The sequence below is a fragment of the Peromyscus leucopus genome, chromosome 20 (genome assembly GCF_004664715.2).
Source record: "Peromyscus leucopus breed LL Stock chromosome 20, UCI_PerLeu_2.1, whole genome shotgun sequence".
Taxonomy (NCBI): Eukaryota; Metazoa; Chordata; class Mammalia; order Rodentia; family Cricetidae; genus Peromyscus; species Peromyscus leucopus.
Window position 1 is genome coordinate 48,957,616 of NC_051080.1, and position 17,261 is coordinate 48,974,876.

The 17,261-nt window shown below is 38.5% G+C and overlaps 1 protein-coding gene across 2 annotated transcripts in view; it reads left to right on the forward strand.

Annotated features, from left to right (window-relative positions):
* Positions 1 to 17,261, forward strand: part of Oxr1 (oxidation resistance 1) — a 401,129-nt gene that overhangs the window by 71,788 nt on the left and 312,080 nt on the right. For both annotated transcript variants that reach the window (XM_028879297.2, XM_028879299.2), the window contains exon 2: positions 8,420 to 8,576. In XM_028879297.2, the coding sequence (XP_028735130.1) occupies positions 8,554 to 8,576 (23 nt within the window). In that variant the 5' untranslated portion in view covers positions 8,420 to 8,553. The remainder of the gene's footprint in view (positions 1 to 8,419; positions 8,577 to 17,261) is intronic.

Sequence of the window (17,261 nt, forward strand, 5' to 3'; positions counted from 1 at the left end):
TCTCAGCTCTTAGCTACTGCTCTGACCTCTTGGGCTTTTAACTCTGCATTTGGCTCTGTGTTTCTTATTTAATAAGACCATTATATCTACACTAAGGGTTGAAAATTGCACAAAGAAACTGTTTAAAGAAATTCAGTTCACTTATTGTGTTGGTTCATTTAAAACACTTATATCTGGTTCATGGTTAGTGAACATGAAAAAATGGGCTAAGACTAAAAATAATGTGGACTTGAACTTGTGCAGAGATAGATATGCCAAACAACACAAGCAAACAACACAAGCAAAACCCTGCAGCTCCTAATGAATAAGTGGGGAACATCCCGCTGGACTGAACTTTGAAGCATATGCTCATAGGAAATGGTGATTCATTGTTGGAGCTTAGTGCAAGCTGGAAGTGCTCATCTCCAGGGAGGAAAATCCACATGGGTGGAGGGGAGTCTGACCAAAGGCCGGTGGGTTCCTTGGCTAAATTTTGGCTGGTTGGTTGCTGATGGACCTGTGGAGTTGAATACCAGGAAATACCGCTGGGTGTGAAAGGAGAAATCAGTGGTTCTAGGGTTAATACTTCCTAGACTCTGTCTGTCACTGGAAGCAAATGAGAGCAGAGACATCATTTGAAGTCACTGGTAAGGCAAGCAGAGACTGCAAAATCAGGGACACAGAAGGGCTAGGACCAATAAGATGTGGCATTGAAAGTTGAAGGCAGTAGAGAAACATGATCAGAAAAAATGGGTTCATTGAACAGCCAGGAAGTTGTCTTTGTAGTTCATGCAAAAATAAGATGAATTTGTCTCATAAAATTAAAACAGTATATTACATAATCATTTATCTAAATAAATGAAAAAATCCCAAACTTGGGTTTTACAGTGATCTGTTTCCAGTGACAATGTATTTTCAAATGGCTGCAAGGTCATGGATTATTTCTCTGAATATAACAAAGACTCCCTGTAATTTGGAGGTGGGAACGATTTTTGATGATCATGCTTCGGACTCAAGTGTATAGAACCAGGTCTCTTCAATAAATGCTTTAGATCAATTACTGACATACCCAATTGAATACTAATACTGCCCATGAAATGACTTCAATACAAGCAAAAAGACAGCTGCACCACAGAGAAAAGACACATGAAGCTTTGCATTAGCTTGTCTCCAGGGTTACCATCTGTGCTGATCAGAGGTTTCAATGTGGGGATTTTTCAGCCTGTGCCAAGACAGTATTTTCAGGGTAGATATCAGTGGGGACAAAAACAGCTTGGAAGGTTCTTGAGCATTTGTAGAGTAGAGGTTATATCCATGCTGACCTTAATCACTCAGGTGTTAACAGAGGGATACATTTCTGCATCCTGCTAGAAATTTTAAGATTACAGAAACTGTCAGAATGTCATTTTTAGTTGACCCCACTTTGCAAACAAAAAGATACTAATTTGCATATCATACTACTAGCCTATGTTCTCAATAGAATCAAGAGGCAAAACAGTTTTGAAAAAGTGACTGATTTTCTGGAGTTAACATATTTCATATTTTATAGTTGGTAAGCAACTCTAAATAAGGATAAAATAGCTTTAAAACATAAATAGTTTCAGCTAGAGATGTAACTGAGTTTGTAGAGTGCTTGCCTAACATGCATGCCACCCTGGGTTTCATCCCCAACACCCACATAAAACCAAGCATTGTGGATGGATGCCTGCCTGTTAATACAGGACTCAGAAAGTGGAAACAGACAGTTCACCTCTACAGAATTTCAAAGTCATCCTCAACTATGTAGCTACATGAGGCCCAGTCTGGAAAGAATAAATAAATAAATAAATAAATAAATAAATAAATAAATAAATAAATAAATATGCATACATTTAAAAAGGAAAAAGACAAGCATCTTAGAAGTCTCAATTCTTTAATATGGCCCCAAAATATAAAAAATAAAGAATTTAAATATAAATATAAAGAATATAATTTGAAAAGGAAGGAGGCAATTCTTTTAGTAAGCACCCTGAAAATTTTCCATTTCTATGACTAGTATTTATAAAGTTATGGAAAGGATTTTCTTTAATTCATGAAATAATTTGATATTGCCTACCTCATAATAACAGTTCCAAATATATATATATATATAATGGAATTGATCCTGGAAAGTTATTCTTTTGATAGAAATTCCTTCTTAGTTTTTCAGCGTTTAGTGATGTGTTGCTAGACTTTAGGTCTGTAGCTGAGTCACCCTGAGGGTTTGTAGGTAGGCTGGACTGCCCCATTTTTCAATGAGTACTGAGTGACAGGTACTCCAGGGTCTCTATCTGAGACTCGGGTCTTCAGGCCTGTGTCTGTAGTCATAGAAGGGAATGTCTCCTATCAAGTTACTGAACAGAGAGGACTGCTTGGAGACTGTGGTTGAGAGGAACCAACACTGGATGATAGCGCTGTTTCCAGAGCTGTAACAGGAATGAAGTGATCAGGTTGACTTGCAGGGCTGCCGACTGACTCGTTTTTCCTCTGGGTTCCTCTGTGGTCAGGATTTGTTACCCTGCAGCTAAGAGTGGCTTGAAGCACTTCTAGGGTGATGGACAGTCTGTAACATCTATCTTGGCAGCACGGCCTGTGTGGCTGGGCAGGTGCTCTGTGAGTCCATAGGCTGGTGCGTTGGTGCTCTGTGAATTCATGGGCTGATGCTCTTGGGAGTCAGTAGCTGGTAGAACTGTTCTGACTTTGGGAGATCAGACTGTGCCCTGTTTCAGACTATCACCTTCCTTTAAGTACTCCATATCCTGTGAAATGGTAGATTTCAGGTTGTTCCTTGCTCCGTGCAATTATTTTTGCAAAGCAGCAGTTGTATTTATGCTGATTACAGCTGTGAGGCAGAGTGACTCTGCCTCTTGTTTGTGCAAGCAAGCGATCACCTTCTGTCTAGAATGACATGGATGGTAAGTGGAGTTTGTCCTTCAGGTAAGAAAGGAGAATCTATTAACTTATGGTAAATTGGGATGCTATAGGCATATGGGTGTCTCAAAACCATGCTTGTGAACTTACCAAACACAGCAGACCACTCAAGGCTATAACTGCCTCACCTGGATAATAGAAGGAGGGACATCTAGAACAAGGACACACAGCAGTCACTGACCTGTCATCCATTTGTCTATATATCACAAATGGGGAGGAGATGAACTCTTAACTGTCCCCTTTATATCATCTCGACATTGTCCCTGCTGCTTGATATGACCCCCTTGAACTGCAGGGTCTCTACTTGGTCCTGCATCTATCTTCTACTTGCCCTGAATCGCTCTGCCCGGAACCAGCACTACCTTGAAGTTGCTTAATTCTGTGTGACTCCAGCAGATTCCACACTGTGTTTGTGAAAATCTTATTCGACTGCCCATGGTGGCCGTTTGTGTCTGGGTCAGCTCTCTGCCCTGCCTTCAGTGAGACTTCTTTGAACGCTGCCTCTTTAACTCTTCTGTGGCTGTTATGTAAGTTTCGCGTCTTGTGAAGGGAAATGTGTGATCTTTGAGTTAGTATCTGTGGTTAAGAATGGAAGAGAAAAACTCGTGATTGCCAGTGGCCACACCATTAAGTGAGATCAAGATTGCTTGGTAAATTTTAGTTGGTAGAACTGTTGTACCTTGTGAGTTTATTATTGTCCAATAAATTAGGTCATGTCTCTCTGTGTTGTGACATGGTACACTCTCAAGCCTGTCCCCAGGTTTATTAATACTTGGAGAGCTCTGGATACTCAAAAATTTTTATTCAAAAGACACAGGTCCCTTTCTTTCTAAAGTGACAGCAGTTTTTGGAAATGACAAATAGCATACATTTTAATTGCTAAATTTGGTAGCACTTAATTCAGAAAGGTGGGAAGCATTGAGGTAAGGATTCACAAGATCGGTGGATCTTGTATATATCCCCAAAGCATATGGATAAGTGAGAGCAGAGGGAAATTAATCTGTTGGGTGATTGAGAATAATTAGCATTTGTGGTATATGATGGTATTTATAATGAGCATTGCTAACAAGCAAGCACCATGAAAACAGAGTCTAGAATTGAAAATATGGACCCATAGTTAGTTTGTAGGTAAACCAAAAAGGAAGAAGACCACTGATATCATGTGGTATTTAAAAATATCTGTAAATTATATACAAATCAAGAGTTTAATATTTTCATGATAATTTGACATCTATTTTGAATCTTCAGTATAAAAGTATTCTTACCATACCAGTGTATTTTACTCATTTATGTGCATTGTCTCTTGCAGTATTTAGAGTTGAATTTGAATGAATGTTCTACCTCGCTACCAATACAGCCTATCACTTAGAGCAGAATGGGTCATTGGCTTGAAGTTAGAATATTATACTTGGTATCCCTTTTCAGGTCCAAGATCTCTTCTTTTTCTTTGAGCAAAAACACTGTAACTCATGGTATAGTTGTACATGTTCTTTAATGCAACTTTTATTTATATAATTAGTACATTTTTTTGCCCAAACTCTTTTTTTTTTTTTGGTTTTTTCGAGACAGGGTTTCTCTGTGTAGCTTTGCGCCTTTCCTGGAGCTCACTTGGTAGCCCAGGCTGGCCTCGAACTCACAGAGATTCGCCTGCCTCTGCCTCCCGAGTGCTGGGATTAAAGGTGTGCGCCACCACGCCCGGCTTGCCCAAACTCTTAAACATTATGATTATTTTCCAAGTAATATTTTATAGCTGTATTATCTCAAAAGTTGCTTTGTATATTGTGTTACTGAATCACAGTGTCATTGTAACTAGACGAGCTTGTTAAAATATAGTATTCCTTTTAGCTGGAATACAAACATAAACTCTTATTTATGAATAATAGATGTTTAAATATTATATTAGAGTACCATCCCAGTAATGCATTATTATGTTCAAGAGCTACTCATGTGCTTAATGACTATATTAACTAGTGAGCATTTCATTAAGTTCATAGGCCAAGAACAATGACCATCCAGGAAACAGTTGTATCTACACTTATAATTCACAGCCCACTTGGGCACCCAGGGCTGTCATTTCACTTTATATGATTTGAAAGGTTTTATCTCACATGAAAATAAGCTGTATTTCATGACAACGAAGTGACAGATAGTTGTTTATAGTGATAGTACATTGTGGCTGAAAGTTATAAATTCATCCTTAAATTGAGAACAGTATTTTTTTCCTGGTGTTGAAATCTAACAGAACTTTTTCCTGTGAATGTACAGAAAGACAATATTTTTGTGTTGGTGAATATTCTAGCAAACCCAATAGCACATTTCATAGCTCTTATTATTTTCTCTAATTATATCTTTCAATGGAAACTCGGTAAAAATTCAAAGTATAATTCAGTAAAGGAAATTTAATTATGTATTAAAATAATGATATCCAGATACACAGCTCTCTAAAGAAAGAATTGAATATAGCGAGAAGAATTTATTGCATTGGGAAATATTCCATGCATATTGTTCATGGTAACTGAGTCCTTGGTAAGTGCCAAGTGGTATAGAAGAAAGATTGAAAAGAATTGCTAGGATGACACAATACAGAGCTTCTGTATTCTTAGCAATGGACATCTGTAGACAGAAGTTTCTCTGGTCCCGCCTGGCCCTGAGGTTCTGATGAATCACTCCCACCCACAGTCCCACAGCTACTTATAAAATAATTACTCAGAGGCTTATATTAATTACAAACTATGTGGCCTATAGCTCAAGCTTCTTGCTAGTTAGCTCTTACAACCTAGTTCAACCCCTTTCTATTAATCTATGGGTTATCATGTGGCCATGGCGCTACTGGTCTGCTGACATCTTTTTACTCCCTAGGTGTCAGGTTCACATCCCAACTAATCCCTTCTTCTCTCTGTATCTCTGCCTGGCTATAAGCTTTCTTGCCATAGGCCAAAACAGCTTTATTTATTATCAATGGGAGCTTCTTTGGTGCCCATCATCCTCTTTGAAGTAATTGGTGCTGCCAGAAGCAGACATGTCTTACTGTCCAGAAAAATCTAAATTTTTATAACATTTTAAATGCCATATTTTGTTGGTCTTTGAAGTGTTCGGAGATTATTTATATAATTGAAATATATCTTTGTATACCTAAAAACTTGTCTAATAAGACTATAAGTTTGATTATCATAGATTACTATTAATCTGTATTTCTTAATGATACATTACAATTTTAAATGAGTTGCATAAACATAATACCTTAAACAAGAGTAGAAATATATATACAATATAACAAAATTAACTTTAAATTTCTATCAATAAACTAAAATCCATAGCAATGTAAAGCATTTCAATCAAATTGTTGCTCTTTAAAAGTAGATTCAAGAAGAGTGGTGGCGGCACACACCTTTAACCCGAGCCCTTGGGAGGCCGAGGCAGGTGGATCTCTGTGAGTTCGAGGCCAGCCTGGTCTACACAGTGAGTTCAGGACAGGCACCAAAACTACACAGAGAAACCCTATCTGGCAGAAGACACTGCCAGACATTCTACAGGACACAGGGAGAAGTGACTGACGAACTTTGCCAGAGTGGGTGGAAAAGTCCTTAAAATTTCCTGCTTCACTTAAAGCTATGCCAGAGACTCTAGGCCTGTAGCCTGAAGATGGATGCCCCAATGTTACAGAGGAACTTTGGATGACTGTCCAGGCAACCAGATGTCTCTGTCATTTCTAGAATTATGGAAGTTGTTTGCAATGAGCTTCCTGTTTACTAAGGGAATATTATATCCTTCTGGGATCTTTGATAGAGTTGAAGACTAGATAGTTATAGTTTTCCTTGTTAACAAATTCAGAAAAGAAATTCACTAAAGAGGTGTAAAGTGTATAAGTTTGAAAGACATGAGAAGATAGTTTTGGGTTGGTAATACAAGTTAGGATAGAAAGTGAATTATACAACATTATGGGCCCACCAAAATAGGTTAAATAATGGAGTATTTTCTCTGAATTTGTCAAATGTTAATAGACTGAACATTGTTAATGTAATTCTTGACTATATATATTATATATAGTTACTGTACTTATTGTATACAATGTTTATTATAATGTTTATTATAAATAAATCATACATGTGAAATGATTAGCCACCCATAACAGATTCCACCTGTCTTCCACTGAATGTTCATCATTCTGTGAGAGGCACCCAATTTATAAAGTACTTCAGGGTCAAGGTTATTGTGTGCTAAGTGTGGGGATAGTCTGCTAGTTTTCTTCCCCAATCTGCTTCAGCCTCTCCTAGTGGTAAACACATTAGTATGTATTTGGGTATAAAAAAAATACCCAGCGAAACAGCTGCATTTTTTCATCTTCCTTTGAAAAACAGTGTCCAAATGACCAGGTTCTATTCAATAAAATTCAAGTAGAAATGTTTTATGTAATCTTAGGACACATATTCTTTTTATTTTTCCCCCTCTCTGCTGGCTGGAATGCAGACTCTCCCTGGTGTTCAGCAGCCCAGATTAAGGTCAGGAAGAGAACACATATGTTGAGACACGAAAGAAAGAGCCTTTACCCAGTGGAATTACTCTACTTTCTGTGAACTTCTGTGCTTCAAGCTTGCTTTTATGTAGGAGAAAATAAACTGACCTTCTAAGACACTTAGACATTGGAATTTTTTAAACATTTAACTAAGCTTTTTAGTGATAACGTACGGTATGTTCTTTAGAAATTCTTGCTAAATCTCTGTAACTGAGCGAGAAGACTCTCTTCTGTGCCTGTATGTACCCTGTGGTAGCTTTTGTAGAAAATCTACTGTATTTTACTGTAGTGACCTTTTTGTATAAGATATTACTTGAAAATAGGATCAGTGTATTATTTAAGTGTCATTCATCTGTATTCATAATCCATATACATGTTATTAACACACATAGTATATGTAAAATAAGTATTTATTATTAGGATAATAGAAAATAGCCTGTGCTATTAAAAATGATAACAGCTGAATGCAGTTAATCTTGCTCTGAGAAAATTTTGGTTCAAAATTATAGGACACTATGTATTGATACATTCACAGAGTCTGCTTAAAGGGTGAAGGAATTTATTAGGGGGGAAAACTCACTACAACAGAGGAGATTTATCGTCGGGTCCTGGAAGGCCGAGTTGCAGTCCTACACTGTTCTTCCGCCTGGTCCATTTCAGCATCCAAGCCCATGAGCGAGTGAAGAGAGCAGCACACATGCATCTCAGGTCTTAGGGGTGGCCCCGAGCCATGCCCCAGGGGCAGGTACTTCAAGGGCATAGGTAGGTAGGACAGTTACCTGCTGCCTCTCTAGCAGTGATGCTTCAAGGTCATAGACAGAACAACTATCCACTACAACACTATATACAATAGATACTCAAAAAGTTGTATGCAGAGATATTTGTCTTTGATTGCGGCTTTTTGCCTGGTTGAAAGAAACGTATTGAAGTTCTTAAGATTATGCCCTAGAGACATCGCCATTTTCATTTTCTTCACAGGTCCTCTCAAGCCCTTGTAAATAAGTGGCTGTGAATGTTCCAACGGCAGAGCAGAAATCTGCAGTGGTCCTGTCTAGCGGCTGTACCGAGTCTCTATTCTGGCACTGAGAGAAGACTCCATCGCAGATTGCACAATGTCTGTATCTAATCTATCATGGTGAGTGAACTGCTTCCCAATCTCAGGTACTCATAAATGTATACAGGAAGCAGGATTTTATGAGTGTTCTACTGTCAGAACCTGGGAAGAGAACTTTAAAAATTGGATTTTCAGATTGTCTTATGTTAGAGTGAGAAGAGATTTCTCTCTCTTTTTTTTTTTTTTGATAATTTTGTGAATAGTTACTTTATTTACATCATTTCTCTTTTCCTTCTCCTCCCCTCAACTCCCTCTGTCCCTCCCTTCTCAAATTCATGGCGACTTGTGCTTTAGTTATTATTGTTACATATGCACGTAGGTACCACTGGCTGAGTTATCTGGTGTTGCTCATGTGCATATGTGTAGTGCTGACAGCATGGGGTCGGATGATCTGTTAGGAGGTTCATCTTTCTCTGTCTCAGTAGCTGTTAATGGCCTTTATGTAGGGGTATGTTCCTGTGAGATTCACACTGTCCACATTTAACACTTTCAGTGTTGTGACATCTGAGGACTCTAGAAAGGGCACAAGACTCACACTGAACACCAGAGGCATTTAATACCTTTCTTTCCCACACACACGAGGGGAATGAGAGATTGGAAGACTATATTCTTCCAATATGCTTTCCTACATGTATGCACTCTCTGATTTAGGACTAATAAGCCAGAAGTATAGCTTTGCGCATAGCATAGATATTTGCTCACCTGTGTCTTTTCTTCCAGCTTCATATCTCAAAATATCTACCTAAATTAAACTAACTGTAACGCAAAATTCCCTTGTGGGTGCATATTTCTCAATAGCTCCCTTGTAGCTCACTGTTGGCTTTCAGCTCATGTTTAATCCTGCCTGTGATTATAAAACAAAGAAGTGGAAAGAAGATCCGCATGGCTTCTCCATGCCAGTGAGCAGTGGTAACGTCCAGTGATGGGTCTGAAGCCATTCACCGAACTTCAGGATAATTTTTTGAATGTAAAGAGAGGAATAAATGATGCTTCTCTGAACTGACAGTATTTAATACAAAACCACAAGAGGGGCCTGGTAACCTTCTGTTTCTTTAAGAGCTCATTCCATTCTCTTCTGCAAACAGAAAGAACACCACTCAGAGTTTGCTCGCTAATTTGTCGTAGCTCCATGAATTCATTTTAGATAAGTAAGCGATTTATTTAGGGCAGAGGGTATAATTATTTGTTTAAATTTAGAGTGGTATTTCTGAAGGGCCTAGTTCTTAATGGCTTCTTTAGAATGTGTCTTTGGTTCCTTAGGCCTGGGTGTTGAAGGCCTCATTTGGAAAAATAAATAAAGAAAGAAAATTAAAAGATTTAAAATATATTATGTAAAACATTAAAGGAATACTTAAATAGTAAATTATCACTATTGACTATAATTTACTTATATATTTTTATTAAAATAAAATTATCATTACATTTTAAATTTTAATTTCTCTAACATCTGTGACTCTTAAAATCTTTGAGGCCAGGCGGTGGTGGCGCACGCCTTTAATCCCAGCACTCGGGAGGCAGAGCCAGGCAGATCTCTGTGAGTTTGAGGCCAGCCTGGGCTACCAAGTGAGTTCCAGGAAAGGCGCAAAGCTACACAGAGAAATCCTGTCTCGAAAAACCAAAAAAAAAAAAAAAAAAATCTTTGAAAAATGCTGACCCATTTTTTAAAAGAAATTTTACCCTGGCAAGTATGTGGGAAGTGAATCTTCAAAGACAAAAAAAACCCCAAAACCAAAAAACACTAGAGAGATAGTAAAGCACTTGCCACTCAAACATAGGAACCTCAGTTCAAATCCTCAGCACCCATGTGTGGAAAATTGGGCATGGATGTTCATTCCGGTCATTCCTGTGCCTCAGAGATGGAAACATGAAAATGCCTGGGGGTGGGTGGGGTGGCCACCTAGTCTATCTGAATTGATGAGCTCAAGAACAAAGGTGGAGAGCCACTGAGTTGACAACCACCCTCAACTTCCGGCCTCTCCATGGATGTGTCCATATATCCAGGTACACATACTCGTAGGAACACAAGAAAAAAGAAAAATAAAGGAAAAGCAAACAGCACATTGAAGGAGGAGGGTGTCCAGAAGGAGGAGAAGGGGAAGGAAGCAGAGGAGGAATGGAGGGAGAGTAGGAGGAAATGGGAAGGAGAAAGGGATGATGCAGGGGCATGAAGAGATTAAAGCCAGTGTTAAAATCAAGACAGTGTTCACAGAGGCGGTGCAGGCTGACAGGAGGGCCTCTCGCTGGGAGCCTCACCTGCGGTGATGGGAGGATTTGATTTAGGGCCACTTGAAACAAGGTGAGCATCACCAAGAGAGAAAGTGCATCATTCCAGCTTAATTGTCTGTCAAGGCTCCCCCAGGTTGGTAGGTGTTCTGCAAATAGATGCTGTGGAAATGAGTGAAAAATGCAAAACAGGCAATTTAATGAAAACACGTACCTTCATTCTAAAAGAAAAATTTAAATTCAGTAGGATCTAATATGTCTAAAAAAATGGGAAAATCGTCTTCACGTTGGAGGCTCAAAGGTGTTGGAAATGATGCCAAGGTGCTGCAATTCAAAGGGTGTCTGCACTGGATTCCCATGCAGGGAGATCTTCATCTGTTCTGTCAATATTGCCATCATATGGCTGCATCTTCCTCCCTCTCAGCATCTGAGCTGCTGCTTTATGGTAAGCAGGAGTAGGAAATGAGTCTGAGGTGCTCAAGCTAAGCCAGAACTCAGGTTTCTTTCTCTTGTAAGAAGTGACTAACCTCTTCTGTATTCATCCTTGTAAGTTTTCACATCTCCTAACAATTCTAGTCTGTATTTTGAGAGAACAATTATCCTGCAAGTATTTATTTAGTGATGTAGAGCAGCCTACCAATTTTCAGTGAAAATTCTTCATAAAATTATATGAATTTAATGAAATTACTATTGTCCATGGTAAGGCTCCATTTTGAAGTCTAGAAACAAAGACTTGGGTGTACTGCCTCACACTGGAAATAAATGGTATTGTTGGATTTTTAATTGGCATGGAACATGTGAGTGCATGGAGACCTGATTTGTTTTGATGAGTGTGTTCTCTATTGTGGAAGAGAGAAGGGGAAACTACGTCTGAGCATGCTGATGATAGTAGGGAGACCCATGCCTCCAAGGAAGATTCAAGGCCACAGGAAAGGGATTCTCTAACAGGGTTTCTCAGAGCAGCTGCTGCCTGTTCTATGGTTCTTTTGAGTTGTGTTTTGCACGACTCCCTTCTGCTTGTCCTTCTTATGAATTTTAGCACTGAGTTTACAGTGAAAACTCACATCAGGGCTGGTGAGATGGCGCAGGGGTAACGGTACCTGCTGCCCACTCTGATGCCCAGAATGGACATGGTGGAAGGAAAGAATCCACTTCTGCAAATTGTCCTGTGACCTCCACATGTATACTGTAGCATGTATATGTTAACATATGTTCATACACATGAAAATAAATCAATGAATAAAATATTTACAAAGCTCATGTCATTCTGTGGGCATGTTGGCCAGCCTAACATAACATTGTATTGTATTCAACCTTAGTAACAACGTGTTGATTTTAAAAGTAAACACTCAACATAATGCAAGATAAACATATGTTTTTATGTGTGGAGCATCAACTCCGATCTCCACATGCAACATAAGAATTGAGAAAAATGTAAGTTAAGATGCTAACATTCCTTTATACAACTATCCAACCAATAATCTTAACTTTTAAATAGCTAGTATAAGAGAATTTATTATTCACATAAATTTAAAAATTCTTTCTTGCTTTAGCATTTATGTACATATATGACACCTGTTTTACACACACACACACACACACACACACACACACACACACACACATACACACACACCTACACCTACCTCTAAAAGCTGTAGGCTTTATGATGCTTCTGGATTTCTAGGAAGCTTCAGTCTCATCAGAAAGGCGAGCAGCGGGAACTGCAGGTAAGAGTTCCATAGAGATGGAAATAGATGTTTCATGAGTCTTTCTGTTTAGCTAGTAACTACAAGATGGAGGCCATGGCTGACGTGATGCTTTTCAGGATAAAATGGACAGGATGCACAGGATCAGTTGCGGGCATCCATGAACAGGTGGCAGCTTCCAGGTTATGATCTGTGGAAAGAAAATGTCTTTGGTAGCAGATCTAATTAACAGGAGACACAAGAAGCCCTAAACAAGTGAAAAAGAGATTCATGTCTGTAGCACAAAGGAGATGGTGTGAGGCTGGTGAGTGTTTCCCAGAACTAAACAGACTTCCTTCCTAATTCTCATCCATTCTCTATTGATTGTATTTTATAACCATGGATATTTATATATCCATGTGTAATTTTTGTAGCACACAAGTTAAGTGGTTAACATTATCAAGAGTGAATGTTTACATTGCTTTTGCTATGCACCAGGCACTGTTGGAGAATTCCCAAATATGAACTCATAAGTCAGGTTCCTTGGTGTGTAGTATGTTATTTGCATTTTTGTGAGTGGGAACACTGATGAACAGGATGATAAGTAACTTACCCAACATGACAAAACCACTAAGCAGTACATTAAGCAACCAGTGCCTTAGGACTCGTTCCAATTAGCACCCAATGTCAAAACTATTCTTCTGCACAAAAATATATATCCCTGCTATGTTTGTGTGTCCCCCGAAGAAGATTCTATAGCTTCCATTTCCAATCAGATTGTTTCTCTTAATTTTCTTAAGTGTACACACTGGGGTTCTTATTTCCAAGAACACTGACATGTATTAGAATACTGTTCGGAGTGAGGAGGGTGGTGATAAGCCCACCAGTTTCCTTGGGTAAACAATGTAATTGGTAATGTAAGAAATTTAGGTAAATTTTAAAGTGTGTAAAGTGAACTCCTTAAATTACAAGATACCCAGAGAGTGAGACTTTGTTATCACTTTCTGAAAGACAGAGCTTGCTCAGACTCGGCTAGAATGGCTGGTCGGTCCTTGCCTTTTGAAGACTCTCCACTAGTACTTACAGTGGAGTCTCCCATAGGCTCCTCTAGCTTAGTACCCCAGGTCCTCCTGTTTTCCTGTTACTGTAGCGACATTGATCAGGATTTGTAGTGAATGCCTAGCAGAGCATGAACTGATTTTGCTGAATGTTGAGATTTGCAAAATGACAACTCCCAAGCTATTTTGTACTATGATGCCTACATACACGTCATCATTTGTTTAAAAAAAAAAAAATCTTCATTTTTTTTCCTCTGTGAATGGTGGTGCACACTTGCAATCTTTGCATTCAGAAGATCAAGGCAGGAAGATACCAAGCATGTTTGAAGCAAGTTTGATCTGTATAGTGAGACCTTGAAAGAAAGAGAATATTAATATTTGCTTGGCGTCTTGCAGTTAGAGAGTGATAAAGAAATCCCTGGATTCAAGTTAAGAAGCCAAATAACCAGATCCACTGGACATCCTTTTTGTTCAGTGTCCTGTGCTAAGCAAGGTAGTGGGTGTTGTGGCGACAGAAGCCAAGACTTCTCTTAATAGAACTTTTTATTAGCCAGGGGACTGAAAATTAATCAAGTGCTCCTGACCTCCTGTGATGAGTTCTCAAAATAGGTATCCCCAGAATGTTATTGGAAAACAAAATAGGCACTTGTCTTTCCCACTTGAGATGAAAGACCTCACCTTTCAGGAACACTAACATAGCTCTTGTATCTTTCCAAAATATAAAGCATGCTAATTGCAAAGAACAGAATACCATAGGCAGTTACAAGGCAGAAATTAGAAATGACTTGAGTGACAGAAAACCAGTTTGTAAAATGCTGAGGTATATTATTTTCTACACATCTTCACATTTTTCTTGCAAAATACTCCTATTATACACGATATTTTGACGGCTCCTGTTCTCATGAGTGGTTTATGGCTGTTGCATTATCGGGTGGGTCTGATGTGACATCATCAGAGAAATGCATTCACACTGTATACAGTAATGCCATTTACTTCACTCAGCTAGCCTGAGCCTTCTTGTCTTCTGATTCTCGCATTTAAAATGTTTTCTACTACTATACCTCATCCTGATGCCACGAGAGACACTCACTCAAATATCATTACCTCACCAGGCCCCGAGCCAGTCGGTGTCTTTTGCTTCCTTGTGTGCACTAACACTTCCTCCTGATTTAATTTCTATAAACACTTAGCATTATGCTGTTAATTGTCTAAGATGCTGTTTATTTCTAGCTGGCTAAGAGAATTTTATCAGAAGTTAATAAAATTTCTGTTATGCATGTCTGGAGATATAGTAAAGCTCGAATTTTTGAAGTAATTAATGTATTGACTGCATTTATAAGAACTGAATTATATTTCCAAAGTAGGTTTATAGCTTAAAATGCTATTATGCATGTCGACATATTCAATTTTACTCTAATAGGACTGGAAAACTACTTTGAATTAATTTGCATTATGTACACGTGTGATATGAATTATATATCCTTAATGTAAATATTACACATAATATATATTTCACGTTATGTGTTGTGTTTGTATCAACTTTCTCTATTTATGCTGTTACGTTTCAGCCTCTCAGAGGCAGTATTCCCATTTACACTGGCAAGGAGGTCAAAGCTTGATTTATCTGTTCGGAAAGAAAGTTCAGAACAGAAGGTGGAAAATGCAGTTCAGCTGAGATTTCAGGAATTATTTTTAACCCCAGCCTTATGATAAGAATGCATTCAGAACTGGCTACATTCTGTTGTAGATGACAAAGAGGAGAAAGTCTTTACATGAACATGAAGGCATTATTTCCCGTCAGAAGCAACAAGACTTCTGTGTTGACGGAAACTTCCTTGGTGTGATAGCATGAGTATTTCCCAGCATGCCATTGGGTGGGTAAGACACTGGGAGGAGGGAACTTGCCTTTAGTCTAAAGTCAGAGGCCTCCTCTAAGGGTAATGACAATGAGAAGTGGAAGACCCTAAGTTTTGGAAATAACGCAGAGCACAAATGTATATTGGGTTTAGCAGACCCCGGAGTAGCAGAAACCATCCAGAAGAAGAAAGAGGAAATGAAATGAAGAAACAGCTCAAGGAAAAGGAAAACTTGCCCCCGCACCCCCATGGGTGACACTCTAAGCAAAGTCTGATGATTTGGAGTAAAGTCAAGATTTTGAATTCTGTGAAATTTCAGTATGCCTTTCCATTCATAACATGCCTCTTCAAGTTGAAATCTCTCCATTATTAAACTGATTAATACCAATTTGGTTCAGAATTGACTCTTCAGATGAATACATTATATTTTTAGAATCCTTGACTGTTCTGTGCTTCAATGATGTGCCTTTAGAAATAGCTTTTGAAACTTTAACATTTGTAGGAAGCCTCTTGAATATTTTTCCCTTCTACCACAAATGATTTTCTTTCTCAAGAAGAGGCTGGTATAAAGCAAGACCACTCCAAACATTTGTGGAGCCCTTTTGCACCTGATATTTACCTCTGGGCTTTTGGCCAAATTGTAACACAGCCAATTTGACCCTCTCCAGAGGTGAGCAAGATATGGCTACCAAATCTTGGAATTTTATCCTCTCAAACTGTAAGTACATTTTTTTTTCATAAACAGCCCACATTGGATATTTTGTTATAACAATACAACATATAGTTTAACAAGTAAAGAAGCCTTAAGAACTACTCAGGATTGGTGTATTATCCTCTTGCTAATTTCCAAATGTCTCTCTCATGTGTTGGCCTTTTTCTTGGGACATAGACTGCATTTTCAATCCATGGTTGAAAACATGCTTACCTGAATGTTTTCTTATCCTACCCTCAACACAGACAGAATTAAATTATCCATTGAGTGTCTCTAATTCTGACATCATGCTAATATGACCCAGGGGTCATCTTTGGAGTCATTCCCTATACTTTGTGCTCCATTATTTTTACTATGTATATTGGCTATTAAGCCAAGCCAGGAAAGACAGTGGTGATAAAAATGGTAGCCATGGGTCATGCCCTCCAGTATATTGAAGATTTTTTAATAGAACAAGTTAATTCTATTATTTCTTCTCAGAATAGTCCCTACATTCACCTGTTGTTGCCCTCATCTAGAATCTTGATGCCTGTCAAAGCTGATATGAAATTTCCCTAATTACTTTCTTTGTTCTCAAATTACCTTACTTGGAAAGTTAATTTCCTAAAAATGTTTTTTTTTTATTTTACTCTATGCCATTCTTTCCCATTGTTTCTCGGCTTTCTTCCAAACTAGATTTAAGGCCAAACTTCTACCCTAAGTAAACTTCTACCCTATTCTAATTTTTTTAAGAAACGAAAAACAAGTAATAATGAAAAGGAATACATTTGTGGCACAGTGGAACATATGCAGGACATCTTACATTCTAGGTAGGTTTACTGCTACTGACATACACCTCCGAGAAAAAGTGTCATTGCTTTATTACTGATAGTAATTCCAGCTACAAATGAAGCATCTCAAGGCGGAGAATTGTTTGTAAGTCATGATACTCAGAGAGGGTTTTGCTTTCTTGGGATAATGAGTCTGAGGCTTCAGGTTCAATCCCCACAGGTACTAATTAGCTCTGCTCTCTTTTACAGCTAGGGCCTGGTCCTGTGGGCTTGACTAGCTTTCCTTCACAGTCATGCAATTGGTCACTGTCACTAGAAGCAGGTGATTAATCATCACCAATCTATAACTAATATGGAGGAAAATACATAGGTGTTGAAGCCAAGTATACTCCAGAGATT